The sequence below is a fragment of the Capra hircus genome, chromosome 25 (assembly GCF_001704415.2).
Source record: "Capra hircus breed San Clemente chromosome 25, ASM170441v1, whole genome shotgun sequence".
In the NCBI taxonomy this organism is placed as follows: domain Eukaryota; kingdom Metazoa; phylum Chordata; class Mammalia; order Artiodactyla; family Bovidae; genus Capra; species Capra hircus.
The window spans coordinates 39,763,826-39,780,112 of record NC_030832.1 but is presented as its reverse complement, the minus strand read 5'-3'; the positions used below and the strand labels follow the sequence as shown (position 1 = coordinate 39,780,112).

At 62.5% G+C, this 16,287-nt stretch overlaps 1 protein-coding gene across 3 annotated transcripts in view; it reads right to left on the bottom strand.

Moving 5' to 3' along the window:
* The window catches only part of TNRC18 (trinucleotide repeat containing 18), a 78,768-nt gene that overhangs the window by 43,479 nt on the left and 19,002 nt on the right, over nt 1-16,287 (bottom strand). For 2 of the 3 annotated variants that reach the window (XM_018040296.1, XM_018040297.1), the window contains exons 2-9: nt 15,846-16,001; nt 13,304-13,429; nt 11,117-12,853; nt 3,915-4,017; nt 3,466-3,671; nt 2,790-2,936; nt 2,132-2,322; nt 458-887 (exon numbers count right to left, since the gene is read on the bottom strand). In XM_018040296.1, coding sequence (XP_017895785.1) covers nt 458-887; nt 2,132-2,322; nt 2,790-2,936; nt 3,466-3,671; nt 3,915-4,017; nt 11,117-12,853; nt 13,304-13,429; nt 15,846-16,001 — 3,096 coding nt within the window. The remainder of the gene's footprint in view (nt 1-457; nt 888-2,131; nt 2,323-2,789; nt 2,937-3,465; nt 3,672-3,914; nt 4,018-11,116; nt 12,854-13,303; nt 13,430-15,845; nt 16,002-16,287) is intronic. The other variant, XM_018040299.1, reaches the window with a different exon arrangement.

The window sequence follows — 16,287 nt, the reverse complement described above, 5'->3', positions numbered from 1 at the left end:
TCTGGAATTCGAACGCACGTCCTCCCATGGGACGAGGAACACAAGCCTCAGGCCCCGTCGAGGCCACCCGCTGCGTGTCCCCATGGGCACAGGACACGTGCATGCCACCCATGGGCGGGGGCACGACCCAGAAGACACGGCCCCTGCGGGCCAGGCATCGTGGTGCCAAACACCTTGCAGACGTTGCTCTGCTCCACGCTCAGAACAAAGCCTCCTGAGCTCAGGACCTGCTTCTAACATTGCACCCGTTTCCTCTGACCCTCCAGCGGAGGGAAGACCAGAGAGGTGATGGCGGACGGTTCGTTCCAGAGCTTGGCAGCAGGCCACGTACCAGTTTGGCCAAAACACCAGAAGGAACTTCCTGGCGGAGCCAACATGGCAGGCACTCAACGGGGAAAGGAAGGAGCAGCTGAACCGAGTGAGTGGTGCCCGGGACACCCGTTTCACTGGCTCTTACCTGAGAACAAGGCCTGGAAGGGGCTTGGGGCTTCCTTCTCCAGCTCTAAGTCCTTCTTCTCCACGACGTTCTCGGGGGCCTCCTCCTTGCGGGCGATCCCCGGGGTGGGCGGCGGGGAGGCGGGCGGCGGGCTGCTGGGGTGGGAGCTGGGCGTGGCAGGGTATGCGTAGGCGGGCGGCTTAGACACGTCCTCCAGCTTCTGAATGACCTTGGCCTTCAGGGCAGCCACAGGGGACGCACGGGGAGAAGGCGGCGGGCTCATGGCCTTGCCGTAGGTGCCCGTGGGGCCGGTGCTCAGGCCAGGGGGCTTCCGTGGCAGCAGCCCCGGGCCCGCAGCGCCCAGGCCGGCCTTGCCCGCGGCCTCCAGGCTGCGCTTGCTCACCTTCTCCTCCATCTCCACCCGCTGTTCCTGGGCCTTCAGCCGCTCCTGCTGCAGAGGGGGCCGGCAGGCAGGGTCAGGGCGGCAGGACCCATCACCCAGCACCGGCCCCGTCCTCCCAGGCTCCCCCGAGCCCACGGAGAACGCCAGGCAGGGTCGGGGCCTGCAGGACCCTGCCTGAGACGGACATTCCGTCCCGGCTCGCATAACAAGCACAGCATTCCTTGTAGAATTCCAGCACACGGGGCTGGGGGAAACTCCGGTCGAGACCCTGACCCTCCCCTAGGACCCCCAGAGACAGAGCATGGGGGGCCAGGCAGAGGTGGGAGACCCCTGAAGATGCAGGACTGTCCCACCCCCCGCTCCACCATGGGCTGAGGACAGCTGCCTGCACGGAGGACTCACTACCTGAGAATCCCCTCCTGCTTTATCACAGCAAGGTCTCAAACACCTCCGACAGTGAGCCCTTCCTAGGCTGTGAGGAAACGGCTCAAAATCAGCCCAGGCCCAGCAGGCTGTCCGCACACAAAAACACTGTTAAGAAGGGCTCCGAGCCCCCAACCCTCACCACTGTGAAATCTCAATAAAGAACTCGATGACACAGAAATTAACAGCCGCTCCATTTCCACAGGAGGAAACCTGGAGCCCAGAGAGGTGAATTCACTCGCCCGAAGGCACTCAGCCAGGCACAGCAGAATTAAAAGGTTCAAAACCAGGGCCCCTTTCTCTGTATGTCATCTCTGTTGACTCCTTCAGAGCGGCTGCCACACGAAAAAAGAGGGACGCGGCCAGGCAGAGGACAAGCGTCCAGGAACACCTTCAAGAAGGCAGGAGGGCGTGGGCTTTGGGGAGTCCACCCACACAGGAGGACACCAAGTGTCACCCATCTCATGGGACCAGGCAACGTGGGTGGAGGCCAGCCCTGGCCCAAGCTGGGCCAGGCGGGGCTCAGGAAACGGCAGGAGCCCACTGGGATCCCTTCAGCTCCCAGGCAAACACCTCCCATCCACAGGAGGGGCCCCCTCTCCTGCCTCGGTTTCCCCATGGCTCCCCAACCCCGCCGGGCTCTGTCTGCCTCTCGGGCTTGCTCACCCCATCCCCTCTGCCCAGAGGGCTCCTCCACAACTGACTTCTTCAGGTCTCTGGACAGACGCCACCTCCTCTCGGGGGCCCTCCCTGACCTCCCATTTCTCCCTCCCCATCCAGAACTGGACTGTCTGCCGGCTGACCCCTCTGCCGCGCCGTCAGTGGGAGGGGGCTCTGGGAAGGGTCTCCACGGCCCCACCCCAACTCACCACCAGCTGGGCGCTCCTCTGCAGCTCCAGGGCCTGGGCCGCCTGCTGCTGCAGGTAGAGGATTTCCTGCTGCCGCAGGAAGTGCTGCTGCGAGAAGAGCTGCAGCTGCTGGGCGTGGTGCAGGGAGCTGCGGCCCGGCGGGTACAGGGCGGGCCAGAGGGGCGGCACGGCGGCCCGCTCCATCAGCTCCGCTGCGGGCGAGAAGACCGTGCGGCTGAACCCAGCTCCCGACTCCCGTCACCCCGCTTCACAGCCGAGGCCCAGAGAGGGACCGCGCGCTCACACAGGGCAGAACGGGCTCAGCTGGGCCTCCAGGTGCTTCCTGGGGGCCCCGGAGGCCACACAGCGGGAGTGGCCGACGCGGCAACTCCACACCTCCTCCCACTACACCCAGTGTGCCGCAAACTGGATTCCCGAGGGCTGGGGGCACCGCGGCGGAGGCCAGGCCCCCCACCCGGGCAGCCCTGCCTGGGTTCTCCACATGGGCGTTCTGGGTAGGAACTCATCAGAACAAGGACCCTTGTGGCTCTGTGACACCCCCACCCCGTTCTGCGGCGGGAACACCCCCTCTCCACCACAGGAGGCCCATGGCCTTTGGGACAGTCTCACTGTATGAGGCCCTCACAGCCCCTGCCCCCAACCACGGACCACCACTTACCAAAGTGAGGCAGGTGGTCGCTGGGAATGACCACCAGCTGGCCTGACTGGGGGTCCCTGACAAACTGGTAGGCTGAAGGCAGGGAGCCCCCCAGGCCAGGCGGAAAGGCAGGCGTCATGCCCTGGTGCAGAGAAGGGGGGCCCAAGCCTAGGAGAGACCGAGCCCAAGTCAGTGCTGGGGGCCACTCCCTACTTCCCCTCCCTTCCTGGGTCTTCACAGAGGAAGCCATGGATAAGGGCTGGCTGGCTGTGAACCCTCCCGTCACCCCTTCTGACCACTGTCCACCAACAGGCCTGGCAGAGGAACCCCACGAGGCTGCAACCATCAATAATGACCCTGCTTGGGCATCCCTGGTGGTTCAAATGGCAAAGAATCTGCCTGCAATGCAGGAGACCTGGGTTCAATCCCTAGGTTGGGAAGATCCCCCAGAGAAGGAAATCACAACCCCATTCCCATATTTTTGCCTGAGAAATCCCATGGACAAGGGAGCCTGGAGGACTACAGTCCACAGGGTTGCAAGAGTAGGACACGACTGGGCGACTAACACTTTTCCACTTCGGACAAGGGAGAGAGGTGAACTAGGGGGATGAAAGGAGGGGTCCTGCCCCACACGAGCCCCCAGCACAGTGCTCTGATGGAAACACTCAGGCCTCCACTATCCCCAGCCCCCACTCACCGTAGGGGTGTCCGGCGAGCCACATTGACGTGCTACCCGAGCGGGGCAGCCAGGGATGAGTGGCCAGGTGGGCCGCAGGGTCGGCGGACCAGCGACCAGAGCCCGCCAGTGCCGGGCCCCCGGTCACCATGAGGTTGGGGTTCAGGCCATTAGCAGCACAGCTGGTGGGGTGCAGGCGGGCCAGGTCCGCCAGCTCCTTGCTTTCTCTGGAAGGGGAGCGGAGGCGTCGGTGAGTCTGGGACGGCCCCGGGACGAGGGGGAGGAAAAAAGGGCCGTCCCAAGGGACTGGTGGACACCAAGCCACTGCTCAGCACCCAGGGGCAGAAGAGCCAGCTGGGGCTCACCATAGGGGCCCCAGGCCTTCCTCGGGAGAGGTCCCACTCGCTCAAGACCACCCCGCACCTACGCAGGGCCACCCACCCCGCCCCGGGGGGCCCCCCAGACCTCACCTGAGCAGCTTCTCCTGGTCTCGGTCCAGCCGCGCCCCCAGCAGCCTCTCCTCCCGGTGCCTGGCCCGGTCATCGCCACAGTCCTCGTCGGCTCGGCCGTGCCCTAGGCGGGCAGGAGGGCAGGAAGTGAGCCCCACTCAGAGCCCCCAACAAGCTCTCAGCATCTGAGGGGGTCCCTCACCCTGGCCAGCGCCCAGAAACGACCCTCCACCGCCCTCAAGAGCCCATGTGTAACTCTCCCAGGTAAGCGGGAAGCTGCAGGAACACGTAAAAGAGATGGCGCCGCAACCCAGGATGAACAGAGCGGCACTCGGGGCGGGGTTCCCTCCTTTAGTGCTGGAAAGGCAGGTGCTGGGGGCGGGTCGAGACGAGCGAAAACCACAACCCAAAACAGCAGTCGCCACGCAGACGCGGAGCCAAGCCCGGGTCACGGGGGAGCCAGCCCGGGTCACTGGGGAGCCAGCCGCCACCCGGAGGCCCTGCCATGGTTCCGGCGGTTGCACACGTGTGGCTGATCTCTTCAAAATCAAGACGGAAAACTGAAACCGGAGAACCCGATGTGCGTGGGGTGGGGGGGGCGACTGGAGGGTGTGGAGCTGCCCCCCAGCTGGCCCATCTAGGCCCTGGTGCCCAGGAGGCACCCCCAGCCCCCCACAGCCGGTCCCGCTGCACCTCCCCTGGGCTCCCCACCCCTCCCAAAGCCCTGACCGACTGCACGGGAGCTCAGCCCTCCTCGCTCGCCACCTTCCTCAGCCCCTCAGCCCCGGGTTATCTTCTACACTGTGAGCCAAAATTTAGAGCATGCACGGTTGCGGAGGCAGACCAGGACCCGGGAGGCGGGTACAGCCACTGGTGGCAGAGACCACTCAGCCAGCAGCCAAGACTTTTCTCAAAAGAGAAACCAAGGAGTTTGCTGGTGGTTCAGAGGGGAAGAATCCACCTGCCAACGCGGGGGACGTGGGTTTGATCCCTGGGCCGGGCAGATCCCACGCGCCACCGGGCAGCGAAGCCCTCACACCACAGCTGCTGAGCCCTTATGCTCCAGAGCCCGGGGGCCCCAACTACCGAGGCCCCGTGCGCACTAGAGTCCATGCTCTGCGACAAGAGAGGCGACAGCAATGAGAAGTCAGTGCGCGCAGCTGGAGAGACGCCCCAGTAGCAGCAACTCGAGAAAGTCCACGCGCAGCAACCAAAACCAAAAGAGAAACCCACTGAGGCTGGACCAATTCCTTCCCCGGGATCAGCCGCCCCGGGGCCAGGGCCCACCCACCCGGAGCTCCAGAGATGCGCTCAGGGAGGAAGGCGCCCCCAGCCCGCCGGCACATGGACCTTGTCAGTTACTACTCTGCTGCAGACAAGTGTCCCAGTCCCCTCTCCAGGGTCCACCAGCAGGCCCCCCACCCCCACACAGCCCCCGGGGGGATCCAACACGGCAAGGTGCCGTCGGCCTCTCCCTCATTTCTTCCCTCCTGCACCCCCAACACCAGGAGCTCCCAAAGACCTCCTGAGAACTGTTCCCCAGGAGAGGCTTTCCTTTCAGGAAGGTGGGAGCCCACCATCAGGAACAGGAGGCAACCAGGCAGGGAGAGACAGCCATAAGCCCATACACCTGATGGACTAAGCAGGTCGGGGAAGGGATACCCCTCAAAAGATAGCTGGAGACAGGCTGGGGGGCAACCAGGGGCAGGCCCAGGAGGTTCCAGAACCCCCTGGGGCAACGAGGAAGCAACATGCACAGCTAAGTAGAGAAGAACCAGTGAGCTGGGGCACCGGGCAGGCGGGGTGAGAATGGGTCAAGAAGTCTTTCCCACCTTGCCCCTGTGGGTCACAGAGCTGAGTCCCAGGCCGCCCGCCACCTCACTCCACGCGGGGCCAGAGCAGACCCTCTTGTTTGTGCTAGCGCCCAGGCCCCATGACTGTGCCCAGCTCGTGGTAGGAGGCCGGGAAGCACAAGGCAGTGGGAGAGAAGGTGGGACCCAGCCAGGGTACCCAGGCCGCCAGAGTCGGTGCGGTTCCCAAGTCAAAGGGTAGCCTGCACCCTCCCTCCCGCCCACCCCCTTCACCAAGGGCTGGAAGGGGCCCTCCTCACAGGCCCCACCTCAGGAATGAGGCCCTAAAGGGCGGCCACACTTCTGGGCAGGGCCACTCAGAGTCCTGCAGCTGGACTGAGAAACCAGGGCACACACCTTCTCTCGGGGGAGAGCCTCCCAGGCCCACAGAAACCCCAAGGGCCCTCCATGCATGGGGCCACGCTGCCCTGGGGGAGAGGCTTTGGCAAAGAGCTCCTGGTGCTCCCAGAAGGGTCACGTGCCTGGAGTGTGGCCTGTCCCCAGGAGCTCAGTCCTCAGGCCTGACTCCTCTCCACCGCCCTGGTTGCCACTGCACAGGCCTCAGGGGCTTCCCACTGCAGGCCCCACTAGAAGCCTGCACGCAGGCTAGCCCAGCTTGGAGAAGCCACCACCTGCAGGGTCCCTTAGTCCAGAGCCCCAGACCGCTCCCTCTAAATTCAGCTGTCCAAAGAAATGTGACATGCCCTCCACCACCGTGGCCCAGGCACCACCCCGACCTCCTGCCTCAACCTGTTCCCCCTAGCCCCTGCTCACCCTGTCCCTCCTAGAGTGCCAGGCTGCCCAGCTGTCCTGTCCAGTGCACCCCCAGTCGCACTCAGGGCCATACACACTGCTCCCTCCACCTAGAGTGCTCGTGCCCGGCCCCTGCAGTAGTCTCCCCAGGAAGACCTCGGCCCATATGCTGCCTCCTCCAGGAAGCCCTCCCAGACCACCTCTCCTCTATCATGCTCCCGTATTTGTCTCCCTCACTACATTGAGCACATCACACTCTGCCTGTTGGTTATTCACCGTCCGCCTCCTCCATCAGACGGTGCACTGCTCTGGCTTGAGCAGTCCCACTCCGAGGAACCCACCTCTCCCCTTACACAAAGCCTAGCACAGGAAGGTGCTCAGCGTATCATGGGAATGCGAATGAACGAATTCGTGAGGACATCTAGAGGGCGATGCAGAGAGAACAAGAAGCAGGTGCAAAGGCCCTGGGGCAGGAGTGTGCCTGCCTCACCAGGGCGAGAATGCCGAGGAAGGAAGCAGGCAGGGGAAGGGCGGGGTGCAGACTGCACTCAGGGTCTTGCAGGCTGTGGAAGGGAATGTGGTTGAGAGTCCGTCCAAGGTGAAAGGAGAAGCCAGAGGAAGTGCTGAGCAGGGATGAGACGTGATCTGACTAAGGCTTTGAAAACCGCCTGCGAACAAGCAAACCAAGAGGGCCCTTAGCTTGTCTCTGCCGAGCTCAGGTTGGCGGGGGGCCAGTTCCTCCAGGGGGCACGTGTGTGGGGTAGAAGGGAGCCAAGCCCAAGGTCCCACACACACAGAAGACCCCCTCCTCCTCAGCCCTGGAGGCATGAGCAGGGTCCGAGGGCCTCTCCATGCACACGTTCATCCAGTGGCCGTCAACCCAGGTGAGGAGTCCCCGCCCTCACCCCAGCCGCCCCAGATGAGGAGACCGAGGCACAGACAGGCAGAGGCACTGCCCAGGTCACACTCCTGACTGCCGAGGAGGCGCCCAGCTGGCGTCGGGGTCTGCATGAGCTGTCCGGCCGCCCCCGACACAGGTGCAGGGCCCCCAAGCAGAGAGCCTGCACAGGGTGAGCACCAGGGAAACGCCCGCCCCACAGCCACTGCCTGTCTGCAGCCCCGCCCCGGGGCCCGCGTCCCCAGCAGTGACAGCTTCTCTGTGGGTCACAGCCTCTAATCCCAGCCATTATTGCCCAGGCTGAGGCCCGGTTCCCATGGCAACCTCCTCTTGGACTCCCATCTGCACATTTCCACGGCTCCGGCTGACTCTGTGCTCGCTCGAGTCTGGGGTCAACGCCACGGCTTATAGGCAGTGCAACCCCGGCTCTGCCGGGTGATACGGACAGTGGAGCAGGGTTCGGGGGGCACCATCACAGCCCCCCAGATCTGGTCCCCAGTTTTACGCCACCACAGAGTTGACAACGGGCAAAGGGGAGAGGTGGGAGGCACAGCCCTGGACTTCAGGTTCAAGCTCAGCCCGCCTGCTCTAGCCCGCGTGACCCAGGGCAAGTCACTCCACTTCCACAGGCACTGCTCTCCCATCTGGAAGCTGGGGGATGAACAGATCATCCGCTGGGAGGCTGCGGGAGGAGACGCTGGCCAGGGCTATGTGGGGCTGCCTGCACCCGCCCCCAGCTAAATGGCAGGGACAGTACTGGTCTGCTGGCCTCTCGAGCATCGGCACCGCTGCCTGGGGGCTCACAGGCACACACAAGGCCCATCCTTCATCCATCTCAGGGTCCGAGATCCCGGGAGCCAGACCAGACCCTGAGTGAGCCCCCTCGGGACATTTCTCAAAAGAGATCTCAGGCTTAGGGCAGAAACTCTGAGCCCTGAAGACTCTGAATGTGAGCACAGAAAAGGGAGGCCTGTGTATGAAGCACCTGCTGCCCATCAGCCCACCTGGCGCCAGGGAACGAGGCAGCCCTCCCAGCGCCACGCAGTGACCGTGGACACCACGGCTCGGGGGGCTTAGGCCTCTAGTTCAAGGGCACACCGCTTGAGGCAGAGCCTAGACTTGAACCCACTGCCAGGGAAAGGGCTCACTCCCCAGGAGGAGCCAGGAGGCTGGGAGGGCCCAGCAGCGCCAGTCAGGGTGGTGCCAGCTCCTTCCTCCCTTGAGGCCATCCAGAGTAGGGGAAAGCCCACTTCTTATGTGGACGTCTTTTTAAGGAAAGGTGGCGGCTCAGTCAGTAAAAAAAAATCTGCCTGCAGTGCGGGAGACCCTGGTTCCACCCCAGGTCGGGAATGGCCACCCAAACCAGTGTTCCTGCTGGAGAACCCTATAGACAGAGGAGCCTGGTGGGCTATACAGTCCACGGGGTCGCAAAGAGTCAGACACGGCTGAGCGATCAACACTTTCACCTTTTTTCACGTCAAGGTTCCAAACACCTACTTTCCAACTGTTGTCAGCAAACAGGAAAACAGCCTCAGCCCCAAGGCTCCTGAAGGCCGCATCCCCAGACTGGCCCCTCCTCGCTTTCAGCTCCCACTCTCTCTTACACACACACACACACACGCTTAAACACACACATTCTCACCTACACTCTCTTACACACACACACATTTCTTCATACACATTCTCTCACACACTCACACACATTCTCACCTACACTGTCTTACACACACATACACATTTCTTCACACACATTCTCTCACACACACACACACATTCTCACCTACACTCTTACACATTCTCACCTACACTCACACACACATTTCCTCACACACATTCTCACACACACATTCCCTCATACACAAACATTCTCACATACACACACACTTACACACACACATTCTCACCTATACTCTTACAAACACACATTCCCTCAGACACATTCTCACACACACACTCACAACCACAGACACAGATCCCTGGGACCGAGACAGGTAAGCTAGGTATCAGGAAGTGATCCCAGCAGGAGGGCCATATCGCTTCTCCTGAGCATTCTTCTACAAAAAGGACCTCCCAAAGGTCTTTTCTCTCCCAGAAGGATCTACCTAGTAAGAGGCCTTGTCCACCACCCACCCAGCCACCTCCAAGCAAAGGGCTGATACCCAGACTTTTGATTGCCGACTAAGTAAGGCAAGGCCTCAGTGAGCTTCTAGGATCTGAGGGCAGGCCTCTCTGGCTCCAGGCAGGGTGCTCCACACAGAACCATGGCTTCAGTCGGTGATTTAATAAAGCTTCCCTAAGCGTCACTGGCTCTGAGCCTTCCAGGGCTCTGACCCCAGCCAGCCACGCCCACACCTCCACACACTAACACACCTGGGGCAGCAGAGGGGCCGCGGCGCCCAGCCTGCAGGTGGGGCCTTTGGCTCAATGCTGGGCTCTCTCTTTGCGTCCCTGGTAGCTCAGATGGTAAAGCATCTGCCCACAATGCGGGAGACCTGATTTCGATCCCTGGGTTGGGAAGATCCCCTGGAGATGGAAATAGCAACGCACTCCAGGACCCTTGTCTGGAAAATCCCACGGACAGAGGGGCCTGGCAGGCTACAGTCCATGGGGCTGCAAAGAGTCGGACACAACTGAGCGACTTCACTTTCGCTTGGGCTCTCTCTGGGCAGCCGAAGCCCAGAGTTCCAACCAAAATGCCGTAAGTATCAACTATGCAAAATTCCAGGAAGGAATCCAACTGGGAAAATATGCAAGGGACAAAACTAAATATAACCAATCAACCCCCTTCGGACAAGATATTCAACTTCACCAGTAATTAAAAGAAATGTACCATTACTGCCTACCCAGCTTAACATTTGTTTTCTTAATAAAACACAACTCTGAGTAGTCTAAAATGAAACAGACTGCAAACAAGCATATAAAATCTCTAACTACCTAAGAAGTCATCCATTGTCGAGACCACAGGGACGCCAGGGGGCCCTGGCTTCAAACGGTCACGCTCAGTCACTCATTCCCCCGCTTATCAGACACCTACTATGCACCAGGCGCCACGCTAGGTATTGGGAACACAGAATTAGGTAAGTAAGGCACGATTACCTCCCTCAAGGACTTAGAATTGAAAGCTTAAAGCTAATCTATTCGTCGGAATCTATTCTTAGAAAATGACTCAAAATATCAGGGAGGCGCAATGCACAAAAATATTCAGAGCCACTTCCTAAACACAAAAACATCAGAGCGAAAGCTGAAACGCCACTAGGGAATGGCAAAGGTAGCTATGGTGAGTGCTCTGGACGGAACAACAGAGGCCATCAAAACTGCTACTTATAAAGAGTTTGCAAAAGCAAGAGCCTACCTACCTGGCCAAAAAAAAAAAAAAAGCAGAACCCAAGATCACAGCGCACTGGGAGCTCTGCAGATCGGATGGGAAAATGAATCGGGCAGAAGACCTCTAGGTGTTCAGGGTCACGGAAACAAATCTAGCGGTCCCTTCACTTCCCTCTCCTTTCCTGCAGTTTACACATTCTTCTACGTGCATAACAGAAGCAGCAATAAACCCTAAGCAGCAGTCATAGCCCACAAGGGGGATAGAGGACAAAAAGAACCAGGACGGTTGCGAGAGAAGGGTGCGGAAGGGGGCGGTGGGCAGGGAGAAAGGAGCGCAGAGGTAGGGAGGTGAAGGGGAATTAAAGGTGCAGGGGGCGGAGGTGGGACCCAGGACTCACCTTTGACGTTGCTCAGCGACAGGGACCGCTCCTGCTCCGCCAGCCCAGGTGCCAGCCGGCCATTGCCGCCACTGTCCTTCTGCCGGGCCACGGCCACGGCAATGCCCACAGGCGGGTGTCGCACTTCCGCCTCACCCTGGGCCCCGGAGCCCTCACGGCCGAAGGCCTTGGCACTCTCGGGCCTCTCCGGGTCCCGCTTCAGCTGTCGGCCACCGGATGCTGCAGGGCCCCCGGGGTGCGGGAGGCGCGTCTGGGCGCGCGGGGTAGCTGTGGGTGCCGGCTCGGGTTTCATGGTGCCCAGGCCTCCGAAGGGGCTCTTCTTGCCGCAGCCGCCCGGGCGCACGGTCACGGCCTCGCGGGCGAAGCTGCCGCTGTACTTAATGAGGCTCTGCATGGCGGAGGCCTCTCCGGGCCCGTGGGCCGCGGCATGGATGTCGGCACCTGGCCTGGCACAGGTCCCGGCGCGGGGCAGCGCACCCCCGGGGTCCAGGTAGGCCTTCTTGGAGGCGGCGGCAGCGGCCTCCTCCTCGGCGCGGCTGGCGTGGTGGTGCTGCGCGGCCAGCACAGCCATCTGCGTGGTGGCGAAGTTGCCCAACTCTAAAGGTTTCCACTTATGCTCAGGGCCGGCGGGCGGGGGCGGCCGCCCGGGCTCCAGGCCGAAAAGCTTGGCGGCCTGCTGGGAGGCGGCAGTGGCAGCGGGGCCGCGCAGGGCGCGCTCGCAGGGCCGGGGCTCCGCCTCGGGCTTGAGCAGCTCCTTGGCGGGGAGGTAGGCCCGGGGGTCTGGGGAGGCGCGCGCGGCCCGCGCCGGTGGGGCCTCGGCGGGCGGCGGCCGCTTGAGCGAGCGGATCACGGAGCTCTTCTCGCGGAGGCTCTCAGGCCGGTCCGGGGGTGGCCGCGGAGACCCGGGCGGGCCCTGCAGGACCCCGGGCCGGCCCACCTCGCGCTCCCGAGCCCGGGAGTCACGCGCCTGCGACGCGATTTGGATGGGCCCCGGGCGCTCGTCGAAGGCCTCCACAGAAGGCACGAAGGTGGGTGCCACCACGCGGTGCTCGCGGCCCGGCTCCCGCGCAGCCGCCGCGGGGAAGATGGTGTAGACGCCGGTGGGGGCGGGTTGCGGTGCGGCGAAGGCCCCGGAGGCGGCGGGGGGCACAGGCGGACCCTTGCTTGGCGGCGGTGGGGGCGGCGGGAGTGGCGAGGGGCAGGGGCAGGGCCCGGGCAGCAGGGCCTCCGCGCGCCGCAGCCGCGAGCTCTCGTCCTGGCGCGCAATGTCCTTGGTGCCGCGGGCCCCCTCGGCCACTAGTGCGGGGAGCCCCACGTCCCCGGTGCCGGTGCCGTTGCAGAGGCTCAGCGGCAGTGGTGGCGGCGGGTTTTTGCCCTTCGACTCGGCGGTGGTCGAACCCGGCGCTCGCAGTGGTCCCGGCTCGGCCAGGAAGGGGGACAGGCGCTCGAGGAGGCGTGGGGGCCCTCGGTCCTGGCGGCCTTCCACCCTTGCCTCTTGGGTCAGGTCCACCACGCCGCGCAGCCCAGCCGCCTCTTCCCGGGCCCGTGGGTCCTTCTTGCCGAATAGTGGGGGCGGCTCCCCGCTTCGGCCGGTTCGCTCCTTGGCAGGACCTTCCCGAGAACAGCCTTTGGTCGAGGCGCCGGAGGAGTGGCCGCCAGGGGTTCTGGAGGAGGCCGTGTGAGAGTGCAGGGCGCCCGGGGCACCTGGAGCCCCCGGGGCAGGCAGGTAGAAGCCATCTGCAAAGAAAGGGCGCAAACGTGAGCCAGGGCCCCCACTGCCTGGTCCAGAGCCAAGGGGAGGCCGGGACGGGTGCCTGGACCCCGGGGCACGCAGGAGGAACACGCATTGCTTGCAGTGTGGCTTGGGACAGGACAGCTCTGGAAATGGATGAAAAACAAGTTGAAACCTCATCTCGGCCACCTACTAACCTTTCTGAGCCTCAGTTTCCTCATCTGTGAAAGGGGGAGAGGCCAGAATTTAGAGCTGCACAGAGGGCCCAATAGGATTAGATGAGGACCCAGTAGCTAGGAGGTCCCAGAAGGCTACGGGTGGGCCCTGGGAGCCTCTCTGGGCTGGAGTCTTGGGAAACACAGCCAGGGTGCAGTCTGGAGTGCTGGGGTAGTGGTTCCCCCCAACCCCTCTCCACAGCCCACCCCCAAGTCTCCCCACCACTCCTCCCCTCTGACCTTTCTGGGTATCGAAAATGCTGGGCTGACCCAGCTGGCTGAGGAGGGGGCTCCCGCTGCTGGGGGGCTCCAGGTGGCTCAGGTGGAGATAGGGTGGGTACAGCCCGCTGGGCAGGTGGGAGAAGCCTGCAAGAGAGAAGACGCGGCTGAGACCCCTGCACCTCCCCCAGGGGGCTCCCCCAACTCTCTCTGCTTCTTGTGGCTGTCAGGCCCCTCCCCCTGGTTCTGGAAGCCCAGGTTTAGCACCAACTCCCCAGAGCGGGGATGGGCCCCTCCCAGTCCTGGCACACCAGGCCTCCTTCCGGTCCCAGGCAGCCCCTGGGACTCCTGAATCCCCCGGGAAGGGAATCAAATTGGGTCCAGGGGAGGGCAATGACGACGATGATGCAGACGGCAGTTCTCGTCAGAGGCCAAGCCCTTCAACTGCTTTGCCTATGTTCAATTCACATTCACATTTCAGAGAGAAAAAAAAAAATTCTATGAGGCAGCTACTCTTCATATCACCATTTTACAGATGAGAAAACTGAGGCTCAGACAGGCCCACTTGCCCAAGGCCCCCTCCGCACCCCACCCCTAACCGAGGAGCCTGCCTTTGAACTGAGGTCACCAGGGCTCTTAACCTCAGCCCAACATGGACCTTGTTTGAAAGGTGGACTGGTTTAACTCCTCTGCTGTGTAACCCCAGCAGGTCCCTTGCCTTCTCTGAACTTCAGCCTACCCAGCATAATCTCCAGCTGCTGGGTCTCCCAGGCAGGTGTTGCTAAGAAGGAACTCTTCCTGCCGGGGATCCTCCTAACCTCTCGAGCCCCCTCCACTCCCACCCATGATGCCCAGAACCAGGGCTGTAAGTTACAGGGCACAGAAGACAGGAAAGAGTGGCCACAGAGAAAGAAACAAGAGGCCGAAAAGGGTACAAAGAGGAGAAGGCCCGGGAGGCCCGGGAGATGGGGAGGCCCGGGGCCCTAGGGGCAGCCTCTCAGCCCGGGCTGTGGGTGACACAGGACCCCGGGCCCACTGGCACCCCCTTGCCACGCCCTCCGAGGCCAGGAAGGCAAGACTATCCCCGGCCACACTGGGCCCGCCTCTCCTCCCACAGCCCCAACTGCAAGGACACTGACGACCATCACAAAACAATGAGGAACATGCTATGGGTCATTTCATCACTGAAACAGCGCTTGGTCCTGCTGCTTTTGCATCTGTAAAATGGGCATGACGGTCCCTCCCTCACAGCTTGTTCTGAGGATGAAGAGTTCCACTGCACCGCGCTCCGTGCAGCGGAAGCCCACTGCGTGTTCAATATTGTTGCTATGGTTACTGGTATTTGTTGGCAAAGGAGAAAAGGGAGTCAAGGAAGGCAGAGCTCAGTTGCTTCAGTTGTATCCGACCCTTTTCAACCCTCTGGACTGTATGTAGCCTGCTAGGCTCCTCTGTCCATGAGATTCTCCAGGCAAGAACACTGGAGTGGGTTGCCATGCCCCCCTCCAAGGGATCTTCCCCACCGAGGTATTGAACCCGTGTCTCCTATGTTGCCTGCACTGGCACGTGGGTTCTTTACCACTAGCGCCATTTGGGAAGCCCCAGGGAAAGCAGGGGGGCAAGCAGATAGCACAAGGCACCAGAGGTAGCCCCCACCTCACCCCACCCTCCCAGGGCTGGTGGAAGCAGGAAGCTCAGATGGGACCCCAGCCCGGAAGGACTGCCCAGCGTCCCAGACCCAGAGGTGGATGACCCCCTTTGTGTGGGACACCCATGAGTCAGGACAGTGACGGAAGTGCTCAGTGACAAGGCAGAGGAGGAAGCGGGGAGACAGCGGGCGGTGAAAGGCCCAGGAAAGCCTGAACCTGCAGCAGCTGCTCCTAAGACCCCGATCTTCTGGGAGCCGGGCACACACCCCAGGACGCCCAAAGAGGCACCAGGTGTCAGTGAGCACCCAGCATGTAAATCCACCAGAGCCCCAGGGCCGGGAGGAACGCGGAGACCCCCAACCCATCCCTTCAGGGACAGGGGAAACTGAGGCTCCAGGGAGGCCCAACAGGAAGCCAACGGGCAGACCCCCCGCCCACATTTAGGAGTGCCACTGCAGAACGGCAGCAAGAGAGCCCTGCGGTGCCTGGCCCCACTGCTCCCACAATTACAGTTACTGTTGAGCTAAGCGCCAGGGGGACGGCGGTGAGCGGAACAAACTAGGCCCGGCCCTCAGAGCTCGGCCCACTGGGAAGACAGGTATTTCATGAAAAAACACAGATAAAATGTGTGGTCACAAGCAAGCAGGAGAATGCACGCAGGGGAGGTGAGCCAAGCCCTGGAGAATGAACAGGAGACGACAGCCCGTGAGCTGGGGTGAGGGGCTGCAAGGGAACAGCATGTGTGAAGCCTTCAAGTCGCCGAGCGCTTGAAGCACAGAGCGGAGGCCGGAAGCTCAGGGCTGGGCCCCGCAGGCCACACGCAGCATGGAGGGGTGACCGTGGGGCGAAGGGGAGAGGGCAGGCTGAGAAGTGCTGGGGACAGCGGCCCGGGCCCGCCCGCCCGGCTCGCTCCTTACCTTCGTGGGCGTGCGCAGCCCACAGCTGCACCATGGGCAGGTTGCTGGGGGTGGGGGAGCGGAAGGAGAGGTCAGAGGGCAGGGGCACCGGGCTCCCATGGGATGAGGCCGCTGGCCCCATCCCGCCAGCCACAAAGCTGCCCAAGAAGGCCTCGCCTGCAGAGAGAAGGGGGCCGTCAGGCAGCCAGCAGGCCCCCGCCGCCCAGCCCACCGCCCCAATTCCCTGCCTCTGCCCTGCCCCACCCCAGTGCCTTGGACTTTAGGACCAGCCTGGGTCAATGCAGCAAGACTCCAGGCTGCAGAAAGAGACCCCAGGTGCCTCCACAGCACCCAGCACTCTTGGCAGACGGGCATTATTTTCCCTATACTGGAGGGAATGTGGTTCTCCCCATCTGCAGCTGAAAGCTGAGGCTGGGGAGGGGGAGTGGGAGCAGGGACCTCC